This window comes from Eufriesea mexicana, unplaced genomic scaffold (assembly GCF_001483705.2).
Source record: "Eufriesea mexicana isolate 0111107269 unplaced genomic scaffold, ASM148370v2 scaffold1824, whole genome shotgun sequence".
Taxonomy (NCBI): Eukaryota; Metazoa; Arthropoda; class Insecta; order Hymenoptera; family Apidae; genus Eufriesea; species Eufriesea mexicana.
The window spans coordinates 738,721-758,666 of record NW_016909928.1 but is presented as its reverse complement, the minus strand read 5'-3'; the positions used below and the strand labels follow the sequence as shown (position 1 = coordinate 758,666).

The 19,946-nt window shown below is 23.0% G+C and overlaps 3 protein-coding genes across 3 annotated transcripts; 1 reads left to right on the top strand and 2 right to left on the bottom strand.

The window, feature by feature from the left end:
• Positions 1-652: 652 nt before the first annotated feature.
• Positions 653-4,406, bottom strand: Rcd5 (microspherule protein Rcd5). Its single transcript, XM_017902400.1, has 6 exons — positions 4,265-4,406; positions 2,659-3,034; positions 2,298-2,498; positions 1,730-2,149; positions 852-1,067; positions 653-742 (listed from the first exon to the last, which is right to left on the bottom strand). Exons 1-6 carry the CDS (start codon positions 4,378-4,380, stop codon positions 653-655), a joined length of 1,419 nt encoding a protein of 472 aa, XP_017757889.1. The 5' UTR covers positions 4,381-4,406.
• Positions 4,407-6,016: 1,610 nt separating this feature from the next.
• Positions 6,017-8,350, bottom strand: Pp4-19C (protein phosphatase 19C). The gene is made up of 6 exons (XM_017902421.1): positions 8,239-8,350; positions 7,225-7,395; positions 6,998-7,150; positions 6,575-6,826; positions 6,235-6,473; positions 6,017-6,146 (listed from the first exon to the last, which is right to left on the bottom strand). Exons 2-6 carry the CDS (start codon positions 7,372-7,374, stop codon positions 6,017-6,019), a joined length of 924 nt encoding a protein of 307 aa, XP_017757910.1. The 5' UTR covers positions 7,375-7,395; positions 8,239-8,350.
• Positions 8,351-10,537: 2,187 nt separating this feature from the next.
• On the top strand, positions 10,538-16,840 carry LOC108549153 (protein decapentaplegic). Its single transcript, XM_017902413.1, has 4 exons — positions 10,538-10,893; positions 14,907-15,265; positions 15,525-15,969; positions 16,160-16,840. Exons 2-4 carry the CDS (start codon positions 14,938-14,940, stop codon positions 16,557-16,559), a joined length of 1,173 nt encoding a protein of 390 aa, XP_017757902.1. The 5' UTR covers positions 10,538-10,893; positions 14,907-14,937; the 3' UTR covers positions 16,560-16,840.
• The last annotated feature ends 3,106 nt before the right edge of the window (positions 16,841-19,946 follow it).

The following is a 19,946-nucleotide window of genomic DNA, read 5'->3' as shown; positions in this document are numbered from 1 at the left end:
AATTAACAATGTATTATTTTGTTCCAATACCTTCTACAAGTAATTTATGTACACAAACACATTTAATGTATAATAAATAAATATAAAACAATTTATTTACTAGATATTAATAACATAACAATATTCTCTTTCTGAACAAGAACAAAAACAAATTTTTCTGCATTTTAGTATTAATTGTTTAAATTATACCCCATTTTAAAAATAAACCTTAAAAGATAAAAGTTCTAATAAACTCTTTCTGATTAATCAACATAAAACATAAATATTATTTAAATGTAAAAAAACAATGTCCTATGAATTATTTAAAATTTTGGCAATTATTTTTATATATTTGTTCATTGTAACTAGCTTATAAAACATTTGTATAATATTCCATAAAATATATATATACTACTAAAAAAGAAATAAATATATTACTCAATGCAATACTTAAAAAAATGCACTATACAGATACAAGCTATTTTATATGATGAAATTAATATTAAAAAGGAAACATAATTGCAATATACAAAATTGAGCAAAATTTATTATTTTTTTTAATTGAACAATTATATACTTTATACAAAACTTCTATATAATACGATAAACGTATATGAAACAATACATCATTTATAATAGTGTTCAATATTAATTATGGAATGAAATAGAACACTCATGGCTTTAAATTTAGTTTGACTACTTCTTGGCGTATAACAGAAATGAGTTCCTGATTTATTAAAAATATAAATCTCAGACCTGCAATCTAAAAATTAAAATTGTTATATATTTTGTAGAAAAAGTAATAATAATATATAGAATCTTTTGTTTTATATCTAATTATATGTAATAAAACTGAAAATTAAGTTTAATACCTCAATTACACTATTATTATTAAGCTTCATCTTATTTCCTGCTAGGATGGGCCTACTATCTACAAAAATTGGTCGCTTTCCCTCAGAGGAAAGGAAGAAATCTCCATTATTCCTTAACCGAATAGTTCCTTGTCTTCGTGAAACTTTCCAAGCTGGCCCTTCTAATGTTAAATCAACATCCACATTGTGATCTTTTGTTGAACGACCTACAGTGATCTATCGAAAAAATTGATTATTTGAATCCGAAAACAATTAACACTTTGCAGTCCACAAAATGAATAGAACTGTCCAGCTACGTTGTTTTAATACATGTATTGAGAATGTATGATTATATACAAAAACATTGATATATATAACATTCAATAATAATTTCTACCTGAAAAACATTAGACATATATTTCTCTCTTCTTAAAGAGCATAAATGACTTTTTAAAATTTCTATAAAATAAATTATAAACATTCAATACTACTTAAACATATATTTAATATATATTACATTCTGGACAGGAATAATATAATAATTTGTTTCTTTGCGCGACGCTTTTTTGTTTTATATCTTTTTTTGTTTACAGAATACATATTTTTATGATTGAGCATTAAACAATATTTTGTTTATGTTTTCTATTATGAGATCTATATTAATTATAGATGTATGTACCAAATGCCAATGTGTTCATACTAGACGACTCTACATCATCAATGGACCACAAAATATTAAAAGAGTAAAGAATTAGTTCATTTAGAAATCTTTTTCAAATGGTATGATAAAAAATTTCATTTTAAATGAAACTAAAAAAAATTCTTACAAACTTAATATTCAAATAATTTTATCATAAAAAATTTAGAAATAATTTAAAATAATTATTTAAGAAAATTACCTCTCGTGACCTCATTAAATATCTAACAAGTCTCCCTCTAAGTATTGCTAAAGTTTGATTATCAAAGTCTGGTGGATTTGCCCCTGTTACACTATCAACAAGAACTTGCCATCTACTCAATTCATTTTCTAACACTTTTATTTCTCTCTTATTTCTCCTATCTGCTGCAATAAGCTCTGCATCTACTAGCTCATCTTTCTGTTCAATTAATTCTGTATCATTAATCATCTCTTCTGCATCAGAAAAATTAAGAACATGTTCACCTCGTGGTAAACTTTGTACAGTTTGATCAGGAAGTAGATGATACTGTTTCATTAACTGCCAATGAGCTAATAAAGCTTTTGCAGTTCGAGCAGAATAAAACGTATGGGCATTTACTTCAAGAAGTTCTTGAAATACTTCCACTGTTGGTTGAGAAGTCTGTAAAGATAAAATCTTCTTATCTTAATGTCTTAAATATTCAGCCTATAATACTTATGGTTTGATTTAACATACGCAAATAAAAGGTACTTTTTGGTCAAATTTGATTGCATGATGCTTAAGGATTTAGAATAAAATATCTAATTACCGATTTTACTGTACCCAAAAGATCTTCCTCTGCTTTGCTATATAAAGTTCTTGCTTGCACACTAGCAATTAATTCTGGATGTAAATTACGCATAGCTTGAACTGCTACTCTTGAAACTGCATTATCATATAACAAAGCATACCATCTTTGTTGTATTTCTTGCAATGTAAAACGACAAGAAAATTTTGTACCTCTATGAACCTATTTTATATCAATAAATTTTATGTATTATTATTATAACATTATTTTAAAATGTTAATCAAACAATATTTGTTATAATTCTTTAATTTTAATATTATAAAATTAATTAAAAGCAACTAAATCTCTGTATTAAAAGCTTATAACAGAAAAAAATAAATACCATTCTTAAATCATTTGTTTGCTGTACTCCAGTGATTAATGCTAAATCATCGGTTGGTTTCCACCTTCCTAAATCCTTTGTTGCATTTACTGAATGTGAATGATTTTTGTTCTTTTTATTTTTACGTCCAGGAGCATTTGATGCTCCTGGTCTACTTGTTCGTCTGTTACATCTATCAGATTGAGAAACATTTGTAGAAACCTGAATAGGACTTGGTGCATTTTGTTGTGGAACAGCAGATTCTATAGGGATAGTAGAAATTGAGACAGTTCTAGATCTGGAGGCTGATTTTGTACTTGTAGCTGGAGGTTGTAAGTTGAATGTTGTTTCAACAAGCTCATCATCAAATTTTCTACGTTTTATAGTACGTGAAGAGCTACAAATTTAATCAAAATAACATAATTGATAACTGTTATGAATTTATATTTAATTAATTTAATTAATTAAATTAATATTTCAATGGTTACTTTTATTTTTACTTCTTGCATATCACTTTTACTAATATCATTCTTCGTATAAAACAACTATAAATACAAATAACTTTTATTTTATATTTTACTTTATACCTATATCTTGTATACAAAAAGAACTATATGTATTTCAATGGTACTCTATTGCAATACATAATTAGTTGTATTTTGACAAGAAAATGAAATTTTCATACAAAAAAATTGTTTTGTTAAAATCAGCAAATAAATTATAAATTTTTAATAACTAAATCATATATTTACAAGAATTCAAAAATAAATTTATTCTAATCTATTTTTAAAAAATTTTCTTTGCAAGAGAAATATTTTACTAATAGGAATGTGAATAACAACAACAATAATAATAGTAATAATAGTAATAATAATATATATATATGTTTTTGCTCATTAAAATCTGTTTGAAATGAAATTAAATTATTTTATAAACATTATAATAATTTGTTTTATAATTATTACACATTTTCAATAATACAATAGTAACTTATAAAAAATAATATAACTATATATGTTCATAACTATTTGTATTTTATTAGCATATGTATGAAATTACACAACCTTTATATTTAAAAACTAATGATTAAAAAGTTTATTAAACTAAAAATTTTCTTATTAATATATCTGTTTATTTAACTTTTCATATATAGAAAATATGAGTATTAGTATTAGTATATATACTCTAGTATTAAAAACACACTTTCTAAAATTACTATGTTTATAAGGATTTATATTAAAATTGCCTTTATGTGAATATTGCTTTTTATATACTTCAGATGAATGTAGTAACATCTCTCATTTTTCAAATGTTTTCTTAGCCTAATTTATTACATATATGTGTGTAAAACAATATATCATCATAAATGGCTAAGTTCCTATATAATCTCAGTTCAAGTGTAACTAATAAACACAAAACAAAACTGTTATAAGTTTTATATTCTAGAAGTATTCAATCAAAAATTATCATTATTTATATTTTTGATAGAAATAAAGCAATATTATATTATACAATTGCATTGTACAAATAGAAAGCTGAAGCTTTCTTCTTTACATTTAATGGTACATAATATATAAATATAAAATCATTTTCATTTGTAAATACATAAGTAAAAAATAATAAACACCTTCTACGTTTTGTTGACAATGGATCCAAATTTGGCGATTCAATAGATATATTTAAAAATCCATCAGTATTATGAGAAAATCCATGATTTACATTTGAAGGAGTTGGAATATCCATAATTTGATAGGTTATTTTAATGTAAACAATTAATTATTACCACATATAAGTGAATTATGTCATTGCAGGTTGAGTAATGAAACTCTCACAATAATTTAATAAGTACAAGTTATCAACTAATTTCATCAATATTTATTATCCATTTAAATAATTAAAATGTTTTACACTTCACGTATTCTATGTTTCAACAGAAGAAACAATTTGGTAAATACACATACGAATAATGTTACCAACATACACAAAAAATAGAACTATAGAATATAGTAACAATACTTTAATGTGTTTAGTTTTCATAAAGAAAATTGTTATATTATATCTTCATTTTAATACATTTATAGAAGTATAACTTGTCCAATTTTCTATTTAACTGCATCATACAAATATTTGGAAAGGAATCTAAATGAGAAAAAAATATATATATCAAATATTAGTAACTAACATTTTTATTAATTAACTAATATATTTAGTTATTACAAACATTATGTTTAGTCTAACTATATTAATGTAATTCCTGCATATCTTTTTACATTTATAGATACGTAATCGAGATTTGTTATTTATATTAATAACAATAATTTGATATTACTATAACTATCAGTTCTCTTTTTAAATGTAATCTATTGAGAAACAGTGTATTAATAAAAATTAATTTAAAATTGTAAATAAATAATTCAACTTTGAAATAGTTAAAGCAACAATTAATTTTCTATAAAATATAGTAGAAGTTTGTCATCTCAATAGTATTTAATTACTTAAATAAAATAATTATATAATTATTGAAAATATATTAAAATAATTATTAAAATATAATTATACTATAGGGCTAATAAATGAAGTAGTTCACTAATTTAATAATCGTGACTTCTAAGTTATAGTTAAATATTTTGATCTTTAAGATCAAAATGTTACATTGAATTTATTTACTTTTGTAATATAAATTAAATAATTATTTAATATTAATTATAAAATTAATTACAATTTTATTTTTTTATATTTTGTTTGTTCCTTAAATTATTTTTAGAAGTATTTAAAACTATGTATATATTTTAAATGAAGCAGAAACAATTATCTTAAAAAATTAAAATTTAGATATAAATTATATTATTTATAAATTAAATGTTTGTACAATACCAAATAGAACAATAGAATATGATTTTCTCCATATATGTTTGAAATATTTTAGTTGAAATAATTACAAGAACTAAACCAAAAGAAGTTCAATCTCATTATGGAATTGATGAAATACACATTTTTTAAACTGTGTATACTTGTATTAAGGATAAATTACTTAATACGTACTGTATAGTCATATAAATTTTCTTATTAACAAAAATGATATTGAGAAACGTATATACTCATAATATTCATTTAATAATGTTTATTGATATTTTCAATACCGATGGCAGTCTGTTGATAATATTCAGTTACAAATTAATCAACATTATTTTTCATCTACAATATTCTCATAATCAAATTCTCTTTCTGTATATAAATCCTTTTATGTTTCTGTAAATACATACCATAAAATTGTATAAAACTGTTTTTTTTTTAAAAAAAAAAAAAAAAAAGAGAAAAAAAAGAAAACAAAACATTTGGAGATATTTTGGTTTATGCAATCATCTTTAATTAAGTTTTTTTATAAAAAGTAATCAGCCTGGGGTTTTTTACTAGGTATTCCTCGACTTTCTTGTGGTGCAGCTTCAAATATTGTAAAATCTCGTTGTAGATGTTCATTTAATTCTAATATTGCAGCAACATTTCCACATCTATAAAAAAAAAAATATTTTATAAAAAATATTATTCTATAAAAGGACTGAAATATAATTTCTTCATATTTTTGAAATATCTGCATACCTATAGCAGTAATTAGGAGCTGACCAAACAGTCAAAACAGTCTCATTAAAATGCCATTTATATCCTTCCATAACTAATTGATGTGCTCTACAAATCATGTCAATATCATTTGCAGAATTAAACTGTGTTACAACATCACTTCCAAAAAGATAACCAGCACCCCGTGGTGAAACTCCCCAACCTTGAGTATCTTCAGGATCTGACCAAAGTAAATCACACATTGGACCATCATGTGGTACCTATAAAAAGATTGTTGTTTATACTTGTCAAATTATATTTTATATTATAAAATTTTATATAATTTTACAATTTTTTTATTATAAGCATAAATTATTATTACTTCTTGTTTTCTATCTATAGTTCTTATTTGATCAAGCGTTTGAATACTTGGAGATAATCCACCATGAACGCAAAATATTTTTCCATCAATTATAGCAGAAAGTGATAAATAATCAAATATTTCAGTACAATATCGCCAAACTGTAATGCTACCATATTTGCGTAAACATTCATCATAAAAACCATAAACTTGTGTAATTTGTCGAGACTCGTGATTTCCTCTTATTAATGTAATCCTATCAGGATAGCGAACCTGTATGTTAATATGAAAAACTATTATTATAAATGTCACGATTTGTTCATTCAACCCAACTTTCAAAAATTTATAAATGCATTAATAGATATATTAATCTTTTGTACTCTTTTATTTTAAGAATAAAGATTTGGTAGGCATTACTTTTAAGGTATTACAATATATAATTACCTTTAATGCCAAAAGAAGAAGGAATGTTTCAACGCTATAAAACCCTCTATCAACAAAATCTCCCATGAACAAATAATTTGTCTGGGGAACATCTCCACCAACTTTAAATAATTCTTTCAAGTCATAAAACTGTCCATGAATGTCTCCACATACCTGGAAATAAATTCCGCCTTTTATAAATTGTAATTATAGTCATTCTCCCACATCTTATTCTTATAGAAACATACAGTAACTGGAGAATCAACTCTTTGAACATTACTTTCTTCTATAAGAATTTCGCGTGCCTTTGTACAAAGAGCTTTAACTTCAGCTTCTTTTATAATTTCACATTTTTTTAGTTGTTCTATTTGCCGATCCAAATCGCTGGAATCAACCATCTTATGAAATAATGTCCTTCACTGAAAATTATATTAAGTACCTCTTTATTCCTTTCAAAATAAGTTATTTAATAATAAAATTTACTTACATAATTTAATATAATTTATATTTATATATTACAAACAAAACAAATATATATAAAAATAATAAAATTATATGATGTACTTCGCTTAATATATAATTCAAATAACTATATTTTCATCTTAAACCATAAAAAGTTTACAGGATTTATAATTAAAAAATTTTATATAGATGTGAAATAAATACTCAAAAATACTTAAAAATTATTAAATTATGTCATGTATAATTAATGCATTATAAAACACATAATAAACTAAAGTTAATAATGAATTTAATAAATAATGTATTAAAGTATATGATTTATTACTTTATGTTTATAAAATTATTAGAACATATAAAAAAATGGCTATGAAAAATCTTTTTGTCATGTGATCTATAGTTAAAAGAACTATAATTTATATAATTATATAAAACAAGAAATAATACATTACTATTATCAATTTTTTTAATAACTAAGGAGTCAATACTTTAGACTAACAAGAATTGTGTTAAATGTATTGTATCAAATTTGTTTAAAGAGATGGAGATAACATATTCATTTCACAAAAATTTATAAATTTTAAATTTAATTATTTTTTAAATCTGTATAACATTTTTGATTTTATAAATGTAAATTTAAAAAAGAATGTTGATGTCTTATAAAAATGTAATCTAATCGATTGAAATGTTGTTCAAATATTTTTTTACTGTAACGTAATAAACAGCATGTTAATAAAAAAGTACATAATACAAGCATATAAGATAAAGATAAATAATGTGTATAAAAGAAAGGATAAACGTACCTGATCGTATAAAAAATGTGAGGATTCCTTGACTTAATAAATAAAACGCATTTAAACAATACACGTATAATTAAAATCCTTCACGGCTATTTCATAAATGTTAAAACATTAATAAGTGATTATAAACAATCAAAAAGTTTATTTCAAGAAATATCAAACATTACGATGTAACTGACATTACAATCAGAGAAGCCGAAAATAAAAATTCGAGTGTGTTGGCATAGATTAAAGTAAACTGAGAAAAGAAATTTGAACAAATTTGTTGTTTCTATTCTAGATTTTATTCTATAGTGACATAGTTTGTTTAGTCGAATTGACTTTGTTGAGAATTCTCCTTTAGTTTGTATCTAGTAACGCAGAGTACCTTGAAAAACATATTTGAGTTATAATTTCCCTAAATTTAAAATGAGTTCATGCTTCAGTAAAAATTAATATATTTTTCAGAACACAAAATAATATATCAAAGTTATTTTTGTATTAATGTAAAATCGTGATTGAAATATTTTGAGATATGTTTAACAATATAATTAATAAGTGATTAATATCAGAAAAATATAAATTTTATAATTTTAAAAAATAAATATTTGAGGGACATCTTTTTTTAAAGATAGTTTCTTTTACTTTGTGAAGTTAGTTATATTTTGAAAATAAGACGTTTATTTGTCACTATTGTGACATCAAAATTATAGCTTCAAAATTTAATAATTTTTTATATTTAGATTTAAATGACAGTGAACAACCTATATAAACAAATATAAATAAATATATTTACAAATAATAATTTAGATTAATTGTATTATAAACTATTAAATTTAAATAAAATTAATTAGACAAATTATAATGATACTTGTATGCATTATACTGTTCATAGATTACATATTATGAATTTAGAGAGTACTTTAAGAATATTTATTGAAGAATATATACATGTATTAATAACCTGTTATTTTTTAAAATATGCCCTTCTTTTTATATACAAGTGATGACAGTATTTTGTAGTGATCTATGTATCTCTGTTTACTATATGTAGTAGTAACATTTTCAATAATAAGTTAGGAAAGATTTGTAATACCTTCATAAAATACTTATGTCCATAAAATTTATTATTAAATATCTTTTGATTTGTGTAGAGAAAATGGAATAACTGTCTTCAAAATTTTTGTATTCAATGTAATAAACATGTATAACTATAATTTGCACTAAACTTATTTTAATATTCACTATTTTAATATTAAATTTTTTATGTAGGATTATATAACAGAAATAAGAAAAACTAAATTATTCAATTAAATTTTAATTACAAATGCAATGTTACTTTTAAATTGTAACATAGAAATTATATAATTTTCATGTTACATTATACAATATTATTATATATTATATATTACAACATTATGTTATATCTAAAAATAGGAATAATATATTTTAAAAGAAAAGTTTTAATATTATAAGTTTAAAATAGATCATATATTTCATTTAGACTTAGATTTCAAATATGAATTTGAATCATATATTACACAGTTATTTGAACATAGAAGTAATATTTTCAATAATATTTTTAATAATTTACTATATTTGAAGTAAAAGCAATAATATTAATAATACTCTATTTATTACATTTTCTTAAGTTATATAATTTGTTTTATAAAAGGAAAATTTATAAATTTTTAATTATGGCTTCCTATTAAAGAATCAAATTATTTTTGATTTATTCAAATTTTAGATTACAAACAAAATTTAAGAAAACATACAAAATACTATATGAAAGTATCATTTTACAATGATTTTGAAATAAATAAAATTATAATAAAATAAATATAATAATCGAAACCATGAATAAAAATTTGATATTTTTTTAATTAACGTTTAATAAATTCGATTAAAAATTATGTTATTCATTGTCATTAATGTGATGATTATGTTTCATTTTTCAGTTATAACTATGATTTTATGTGTATCTTCACTGTTATACTTATTTAATCATCTAATATTCAATCAGTATTACATAAATACTAAATAAAACTTTTGTTATTTTTTAAATTTAATTTTAATAATAAGAAATTATGACGAAGTAATTTTACCTATTGAAAATTTTAATATAATTGAGTAAAGTAATAATTTTCCGCTTTAAAATACGAGTATAACATTTTAGTTTATAAACTAATCACGTGTGGCGCTAAATTTGTATCTCCTACTATTAGGAGATAGTAGCTCTCACTCTCTTTGTCTCTCTCCCCTCTCACGCCGCGATATCTTACGGTTCTACTCTTCCTCTCAACTTCTCGAAGATTTCCGCGTATCGAGTTAAGTTCAATAGTAATGTGTGCTGTTCAAAACATTCTCTATTTGTATAAATAATTACAGTGTTAAAAATATTAATTATTATATTTGTGTTCTTTTGCGATCTACTTAGAAAATTAAAAAAATTTTTGCATTTTTTCTCTCTATCTATTATCTATTCGTCTCAGTTCATCTTTCTCTTTGGTGAGTACACGAGTGCGAAAATATCAGACAGCGCAACGGAGTTCCAACATCGATGTATCGATACTAAAGACTCTCGGGGGCGAGGTTTTGAGACAATAGTTTCTGAGTGAGGTTACATGGACTCATTGAAATGTCGTGGCTCCTCAAACGACGGACTTACGATTAGCTCAGGTGAGTGGAATTACCATAAAATTAAACTTTGGTAGGTTCTTTAGAACAGGAAAATACATAGTTTTTATTGGTTCGAAAGAGTAGGTTTGTTTGATTGTCGCTGGCCCGATTATTTTAGACGATGACGTGCTGCTTATGTATACTCAACACCTTGTATTCTTACTCTACCCGTGCCGCATTCCTTCGGTGCAACTGTGCGATATTTGAGTTAAACAGGATATTAGCAGTTGCACTTGATATTGTTTTCATCAATATATAAAGATTAAACTAAAAGAATAATTGATTGATAATATTTTTATAGGTACAAGAATATAGAAAATTATATAAACACTATAGAATACATTATTCAAATTATTTTTTATTTTACGTAGTAGTTAAAATTATTATTTTTTAATAAAACAATATATTAATTTATTATTTGTAGTTTCGAAATAAGTAGAGTTTTTAAAAATTATATATTTAATTGTAATTGCTTTGATTATTCGATCTAACTAGCTGAGATCCTTCAAAAATATGAAACTTATATTTTATTTGTATAAAATTAAGTACATGGAAATTGTTTAAGGTACGTTTTCTTCGATAGTTTATTTAAATTATTATTATAATATCGTATTGAATAAAATGTTTAAACAAGTATTTCCTATCAAATTCTACATTGTTTACATCGCGTGTCAATATACATATATAGTACTATAACTCTATTATTGAAAGCCATGATAAGTACTAATTTGTATTAAAGTTTACGTTTACGATTTGTATATTTTTATTTTACAAATTATAACTTTTCGATATTTCTTGTATTGAAACAATTTATAGAAAAAATAATAATTGTTAACTTCATTAATTAATTGCAAATAATTATTACATTTTATATGTACATACTTTGTTTTGAGACGCAAATTATGATTTAAAAATCATTATTATTTAAGTTTATTAAATAATATATTAATTACATATTACTAAACTATTATATTAAATATTTGATTACGTAAAATAGAATAAATTCTTTTTTATCTTTCATTCATTTTGTCATTGCATAAACCTGATAAAAGTATGTTTTTTAATTTTTAATCTTTTGTTTATCAAAATTTTGTTCCGTTTACTTTTTTCCTTTTTTTTATGCATATACAATAAAATTTTTATTTTGTTAAATGTATCTATAATTTCAATTAGTGTAAAAATGTCCCAAAATAATTGAAAGTTTAATCAACAGGCAGTTTCTTTGATTTCTAATGTTTTGTGAAAATAAAGTAAATTATTGATAGTATTTGATATAAATAAAAATGTCTTTATTACATTCAATCAATAGTAAATAAATTGTAATCGTCGATTTCCTCAATTTCTTTTTCAGCTTATAAAATTTTTTTTATGATTTCCAAATTAGTAAATTAAATGTAGTAAATTATGATTTAATAAAATATCTGTTTCATGATTTTTAATTAAATATAGTCTAAATAAATAATTTTACATCTTTTAAATTATATATTTCATTATTATTCCACTAACTCTATCTCAAATTACTTTTTTCTCTTACAACGGAAGTATTTACTTAGTCGTAGAATGAAATTTTACGATTATTTTTGAAGGGAAGGACTACCTACTTATAGTCAATTTATTCTTCCGAATCATAGTATTCATCTTACGGTTCCTACTATATTTTTAACTATATTTTAACTTTTATTATTTTATTGTACTTAATTATTTAATTTTTCAGTTTATAAAATTTAATCATTAACTATATATATATTTTTTAATACATTAAAATTACATATAATTTTATTTAAACAATCGGAAACATACACATATCTATTAATATTTTGAAAAATTTCATCTTTCTTATTCTTCAAATTAAAAATATTTTGTCTGCTTGTTTAAAGAAATTTTTTTTCACAGGAACGTCATTTTTACTAAAAAATTTAGTTGGTCAGGAAGATATTGGGTTTTATTAATTTAATACAATTTACACTTTAGATTTGAACAAATTTGTTAAAATCCTAACAGTGATAATACGAATTGAAATTTATAATTGAATCAATAATAATTGTTACGTATGGTAGTTTTTCTTAATATATATCTATTCGTTCATTTCCTAAGTATTCTTTTCTTTTTAAACTAGAAGGTCTAAAAAAGAAATCAAGATGTAGACAGTTGAATAATTTTTTTTGTAGGAAGCAGGTAGAGAGTTCGTTTCCTAGAAGTAGAGTGGTTCCCTAAGTACAAACCTAATAGCTTCGAATTAGCTTCGCGTTAGGTCGAATATTTTGGGTGGCCGTACATTCCTTTGCTACATTAGAAATTTCTATACGATATTTCCAAGTATCTATGTTAAAGCGGGATGCATAATTTTGTCATTTTTATTTTATTATATACAGTGTAAAAAAACGATTTGCAATTGTTAGTAGGTATAAATTATATTTATTAATTTTTTTTTCTTTTCTTTTTTATTTTAATTTTCTTTTAAACCATAACCCTTGAAATGTTATTATATTGTTATTCCAATGATTGAGTAATAATTTTATAATCTTTTATAAACGGTAGAATAAGTTTCTCGATATAATACATGCAAATGTTAGGTTATTGTAATTTTAATTTAATGATACGATTTGTACGTATTGTATTATATATTTAATCGAAATAATTGTACATTTCATAACAAAAATCTATATAAACATTATCTATATACAGTAAAAATATATTATACATTCATGTATATGTATTCATACTATAGTACTAACAGAATATTAAACATCATATTTACGTTTAGGTTTAACTTTAAAAAATATATAACAATATGTAAACACTCTTTAATCACGTTTTTTACGGTGATTACTATTGACAATAATTTACGGAATGTTATAAAATATATTCCCATTAATATTTTGTTTCAAAAATTATTGTTATTAAATGTTTTAAAACAATGGGATGGAACTTTAGTATTTGTATTTATAGACGCATTTAAGGATTGTTGTATTAATGAAAAAAAGAAATTAAAATTGAAAAATGTGACTTTCCCGTATATTTCGATGTAAAATTATGTTTGCGCCTAAATTAAATACTATACATAATAGATCGGAATATAATAGTATTATAATTATTATATTTATATTAATATTATCTATATCTTTGTAATGAATCTTTAAAATTTGGAAAAGATAAATTTTAGATATTTTGTTAAAGTAAAAGTAATAATGATATTATGTCACTAATGAATTAATGTTTTTACTAGATTTTTTATTTGCAATAATAATAATTTGTATAATACGACTATTTCGTGTAAAACGGCCCTAAGTTAGTAAGCGTGGGATTCTCAAGCAAGCATGCGTTGAAAATTCGCGGTTACATTAATCCAACAATCATTCGGCAGACAGCTTGGCACTAGGCACTAAACCTTTCTGCTTCTATCTCTATCTTTAATAGAGAGCAGGTCTGTCTCAGTGGTTCTCAAATGTATATTTAATTATGTGAAAATATATAAATATTTTACATTTAGTTTAGTAACAATATATGTTTAAACTACTTGTGATTTCAAAATATATTAAAATAATTTTTTAATATATTTATATACTTTTAAATATTTTTTTAAACATTCTTTTTAATTTTTTATTAATTTATACAAAAATGTGATATTTGAAATATTTATTTGTATACTTATTTATATAACAAATTACTTAATTTCCACTTTAAAAAATAATATATAAATTAATTGTTATAAAATTGACATATAATTGTTATAAAATATCTAATTTAATTTCTGTTCACTTTAGTTTCAATATATTACAAAAAACTATTAAAATTTCTTTTATCATTTTTAATAAAGTTATAAACAAAAACAAACAAATAAAATGTATCAATTTCTTTACATACTCATTAATAATTATTTTTTAATTATTTTTCTTAATCTTTTATACTATTATTAAAGTAATAATTTGAAACAATGCATATAATTTAATTGTATTTATTTTATTATCAATTTGTAATTATATATTTTTATAAAAGTATCATTTTAATTTTAGGGAGGCAACATCCGTGAGCAACGACATCACAATGCGTATGTTGCTGCCACTGAGGTTGGTTTTCGTCGCAGCAGGTTTGCTGCTGGCAACTACCAAAGCAAATGTCCACTTGCACCTACATTCTGATACTGCCAAACATTTTGCCATTGGTGAACGTGAACAAGCAATTGCTGGAATTGAAGCTAGCCTTTTGTCTCTCCTTGGTTTTGCTAAAAGGCCAAAACCACAAGGTTTAGCTTATGTTCCAGAATCATTAAAAAAGCTTTATATCAAACAAAATACAATTGGCATGGCTGATATTGCTAAACCAGGAATTCATGCCAGATCTGCTAATACAGTGCGTTCCTTTTCTCATGTTGGTAAGCATATCTATTAAAGTTATTGTATATTAATATTTCCTAAATTAAATAATTATGCATTATTTACAATATAATTGAATAAAATTTAATGCAGGCCACTTAATGTATAAGTTCCTGCAGTTTATAATTGTAAAATATAAATATGCACAGTATATATACATAATATCATTAATTTGAGTAATATATTATTACTAATATATAGTATTATGTATTATTTGTGTTTTAATTTTTTTTGTTTCTTTATTTTTTTTTGACACAGAGAGTGAATTGGATCATAAATTTCGATCTCCAAATCGCTTTCGCCTTTCTTTTGACTTAAGTAGTATACCTTCAGGAGAGAAATTACAAGCTGCAGAATTAAGTCTTTCTCGTGTACCTATTTTAAATCAAGATGATTCCAACCCAAAGCTGGGTAGAATACTTATATATGATATTTTACGTCCTGGTGCAAAAGGACATAGTGCTCCACTATTACGTTTAATTGACAGTAAACCAATAAACACTAGGAAAAATGGCACAGTTAGCCTAGATGTTCATCCTGCTGTGGAAAGATGGATAAAGGATCCTAAAAATAATCATGGACTTTTGGTGCATGTACGTGGAATTAAACAGGAGCATGTACGTTTAAAAAGAAACATAAATGAAAGAAATGATACATGGGTTGTTACTCGCCCAATGTTATTTACTTATACAGATGATGGCAGGTACAAAGTAATTTTTTTCTATTCTATTTTTCCTATTCTATATTCTTTTTAAATAAAGAATAATTTTGATATTACTGAAATTTTTTTTCATTAGAATATTCATTACATAATATATCAAACCGATTTTAGTATAAAATTAATAATGTATTTGAATATCGTATTAAAAATATATCGCATTATTATTATTTAGGTATAAGATGTCTTCCGCAAGTCAAATAATGGATCGACGAGCTAGAAGAGCAGCACTCCGAAAAAATCGTCGGAAAGACGGACGTGAGAATTGTAGGCGACATCCACTTTATGTTGATTTTGCTGATGTTGGTTGGAATGATTGGATTGTCGCTCCACCTGGTTATGATGCTTTTTATTGTCATGGTGATTGTCCATTCCCACTAGCAGATCACTTAAATTCTACCAATCATGCAATTGTCCAAAATTTGGTTTACTCGACAAAACCAAGTATGGTGCCAAAAGCGTGTTGTGTACCTACTGCTCTTAGTTCAATATCCATGCTCTATCTTGATGAAGAAAATAAAGTAGTTTTGAAAAATTATCAGGACATGGCTGTCCTTGGATGCGGGTGTCGTTGACTATTTGCCAATTGGTTCAGTAAACTGTTTTAACAGTGGTGAATGTATGTGCAATAAAAATGAGAATAATTTAAAAGCCATTGAAAAATGAGGGAATGAAGAACTAAAATTGTGTTAGATTGATTGGATAGTAAATAATGCCATATTTGGAGGGTACATTGAGTTTATTAAATTTTTATACAATTAAGGCACATTTTAAGGGTTTCACATTTATTGTATATGGAAATTTCAATCAATTGATTAGTTGTTAGAAATTCAGATAATCCTAACAGCCTAACTCGTCCTCTGTTCTTAAAATAAAAACTGAGAAATTTGTTAAATGTAACAAGATTTTGATCCATCGGTTATTACAGAAAATTTAAATACAAACAATAAAAAAAATTAGCTATAAATACTTCAAGGCCTTCAAAATTGTATGTACATAAAAAATATCAATCAGTTATTCTTGAACATAATAATTATTTTTATTAAACTTATAATATGATTGATTATAAAAAAAATTTGTTTAAATGTTAGGCAATGAAGATTTTGATCCTTGTTTATACTTGTGCCTTATTTTGAAGTATTTTACAGTTGAGAAAGGAGAAAACATTTTCAAAGGAGGATTTAAATCGAGGTAAATACGCGCGCCAAAATTTTAAGTACCCCCCACTTGTTAAGAAAGTTTCTAAAACAATAATTTGTTGTTATTGATTATTAATTAACTTTTCAATTGATTGTTAATTGTTCAAAATAAGGAAATTTTATTTGAACAACCATGCAATCAATTTCCTTTGACGGCAGGAAAATGTATAGATATAACTAAAAATTCTAAATCTATGTTTAATTACCAATTTTTTACAAAATTTGTGATTGAAAACTTTTTTTTATAATTCCTCTATTATTACATTTATGCAATAATTCCATTTAAGAATTAAATATTCCGTCCTTTTAATATTTTTTATAATAAATCTGAAGTAGATTTAATAAAATCATTTCTTTTTAATATTTAAACAAAGGTATTTTTAACCTTTATTAAATATTTTATTATGTAATTAAATAATATAACATGTTTTAAATCAATTACTGAATTATCAGTGGAATATATATTTAAATATTTCTGTACTTTTTTAAATATTTAGTTTTTTTTATAACAAGATATTCTTTTTTTACCAAATATACATATGAGATTCTTGTATCTTACTGGAATTATTTATTAATTAGAGTAAATTATAAATATTACATATAGAATGTTTCTAAATTATTTATACAATTCATTCAATTGTTAATTCAAATGATTTAAATTTTTTCAATTTATTAATATAAGTGGAAAACTATTATGATACATATTCTTTCTTTCAATAAATGCTGAATACATCAAAAATTTGTAAAAACATTTAAAAATACATATAAATTACACTATAATTAAATATTATTTGTAAACTTTGAAAAATTATTAGTTTAGACAGAGTAGAAAATATTTCTTCTTAATCTATTCAAGCTATAATTAATTCTAACTAATTCCCAATTAGTAAATGTCCAAATTTGGACTTTCGCAGTTTAAAAATTTAATTTGAATTTAATTTATCAATTTATTAATATCAGATACAAGTGCCTTAAAACAAAGCCTCTCCTGCCGTCAAAAATGAACCGTACCTGCCTAAGGAACAATTATTTATAATGCTAGCAAAGAAATCTAAGCATATGTATATTTGTATAAAAAGAAAAAAAAAAATGGTATTAAGAATCGTTTATAGTTGTGGCGCGCGTCAGCCTGTAAAATCTGTAAAATAGATAGAAGTAAAAAAGGACTAATGTAAATAGTGCGTCTGTATAGTGAATTAGTATATATAGTATTCTATTCGACGTTTTTATTAATATTTTTACGTTTTTCGATTGTACACAGATATTGCGTGTGTAAATAGTAAATCAATTTTAATAAATATACATGTTAAATTACACTTACGTTTTTGTACTTAAATAGAAAAATAAATAGTAGTTACAAGAAAATAAGATGAAATTAATTGAAAATAAGGCTAACGATTAATAATATATTTCTTTAATTATCGTTAAAATACATAATTTTAGAATTATTTTATTCATAAAATAATAAGTGTCATATAAAATATGTAACAAAAGTTTTATTTCTTTATACATTTATACTACATACATAGGATAATACACTTTTTGTTGTAAATGTAAAAAAAATATAGAAAAATTACTTCAGTCTTTAATGCCAAACTAGAATAATAATTTAATAGAATATACTTCTTCAAGGCTTGTGTAATGGCAATGCGAGGCAAAAATCATTTCCACACGACACATTGTACATTTTATATATACAATAATTTTGAATTTCATTTACTAAATATCCTAAATGTATGGCACAGTCCGATTATAAATTGCAGGAACAGCATTACTTTATGTAATTATTTGAAAACTGTAACTTATTCATTTTCATATTTTGATTAATCATTACATAAAAGTACAAATAAATGCAATAAGTATTTCTCATTCTCATAATAAAAATTAAAAAAATGTTCTTTTCTTTGAATATACATTTTAAATGTTCTTAGATTATTTAATTATCATAGTTCATTACTTATTTTGATTTTATTCTCGTTAGAAATAATTTTCAATTCTTCTACCTATTTTTAATTTGTAATACAGAGTTTGATATGTCTTGGTTGTAAATATGAACCTTATGCAATTAATTTCTTATACACTATAACATATGTGTACTTTTAGATTAGGACAATATTAAATACAAACCTAAAAATAGTATTCATACAAAAAAAGAATACTTTTTCTAAAACAACTTGTATGTCAAAAGCTAAAAATCATATACAACTTTTATACATTCTTACAATATTTACAATATTTTATGATTAAATCACTTACAAGTACATTATAAAGTTAAGAGGCACAATGGTATAAACTTTTTACAGAGATAATTATAATGTAACTTATTTAAATGTATATAATAATTCAAACATATGTTGCAAATGATGTTTTCAAATAGAAGTTAAAGTTTTTGTTAATAAGACACAAATTTCCATCTAAATTATTTTTATATACAAAAAATTAAATCTTTCTTTGATATAAAGAATTCTTTTTCCTTGAAAATTAAAAAAAAAAGAAGATAATTAACATTTAATTCATGAAATTTAATTATGGAATGATAAAATTGTTTTCTTAAATTATTTTACTTGATAATATAAATAAATAAAAATTATTTAACATCTACTTTCTTCAATTTTGAATATTTTGGAAACAATGTTTTTACTTTTTCATTTATAAAATATAAATGTCTTAATAAAATAAATTTTTATCGTTTAAAAAATTGTTAAAAACGTATCAAAAGATGTTATTTTTTAAAAAATAGAATATAAACAATTTTTAATAAAT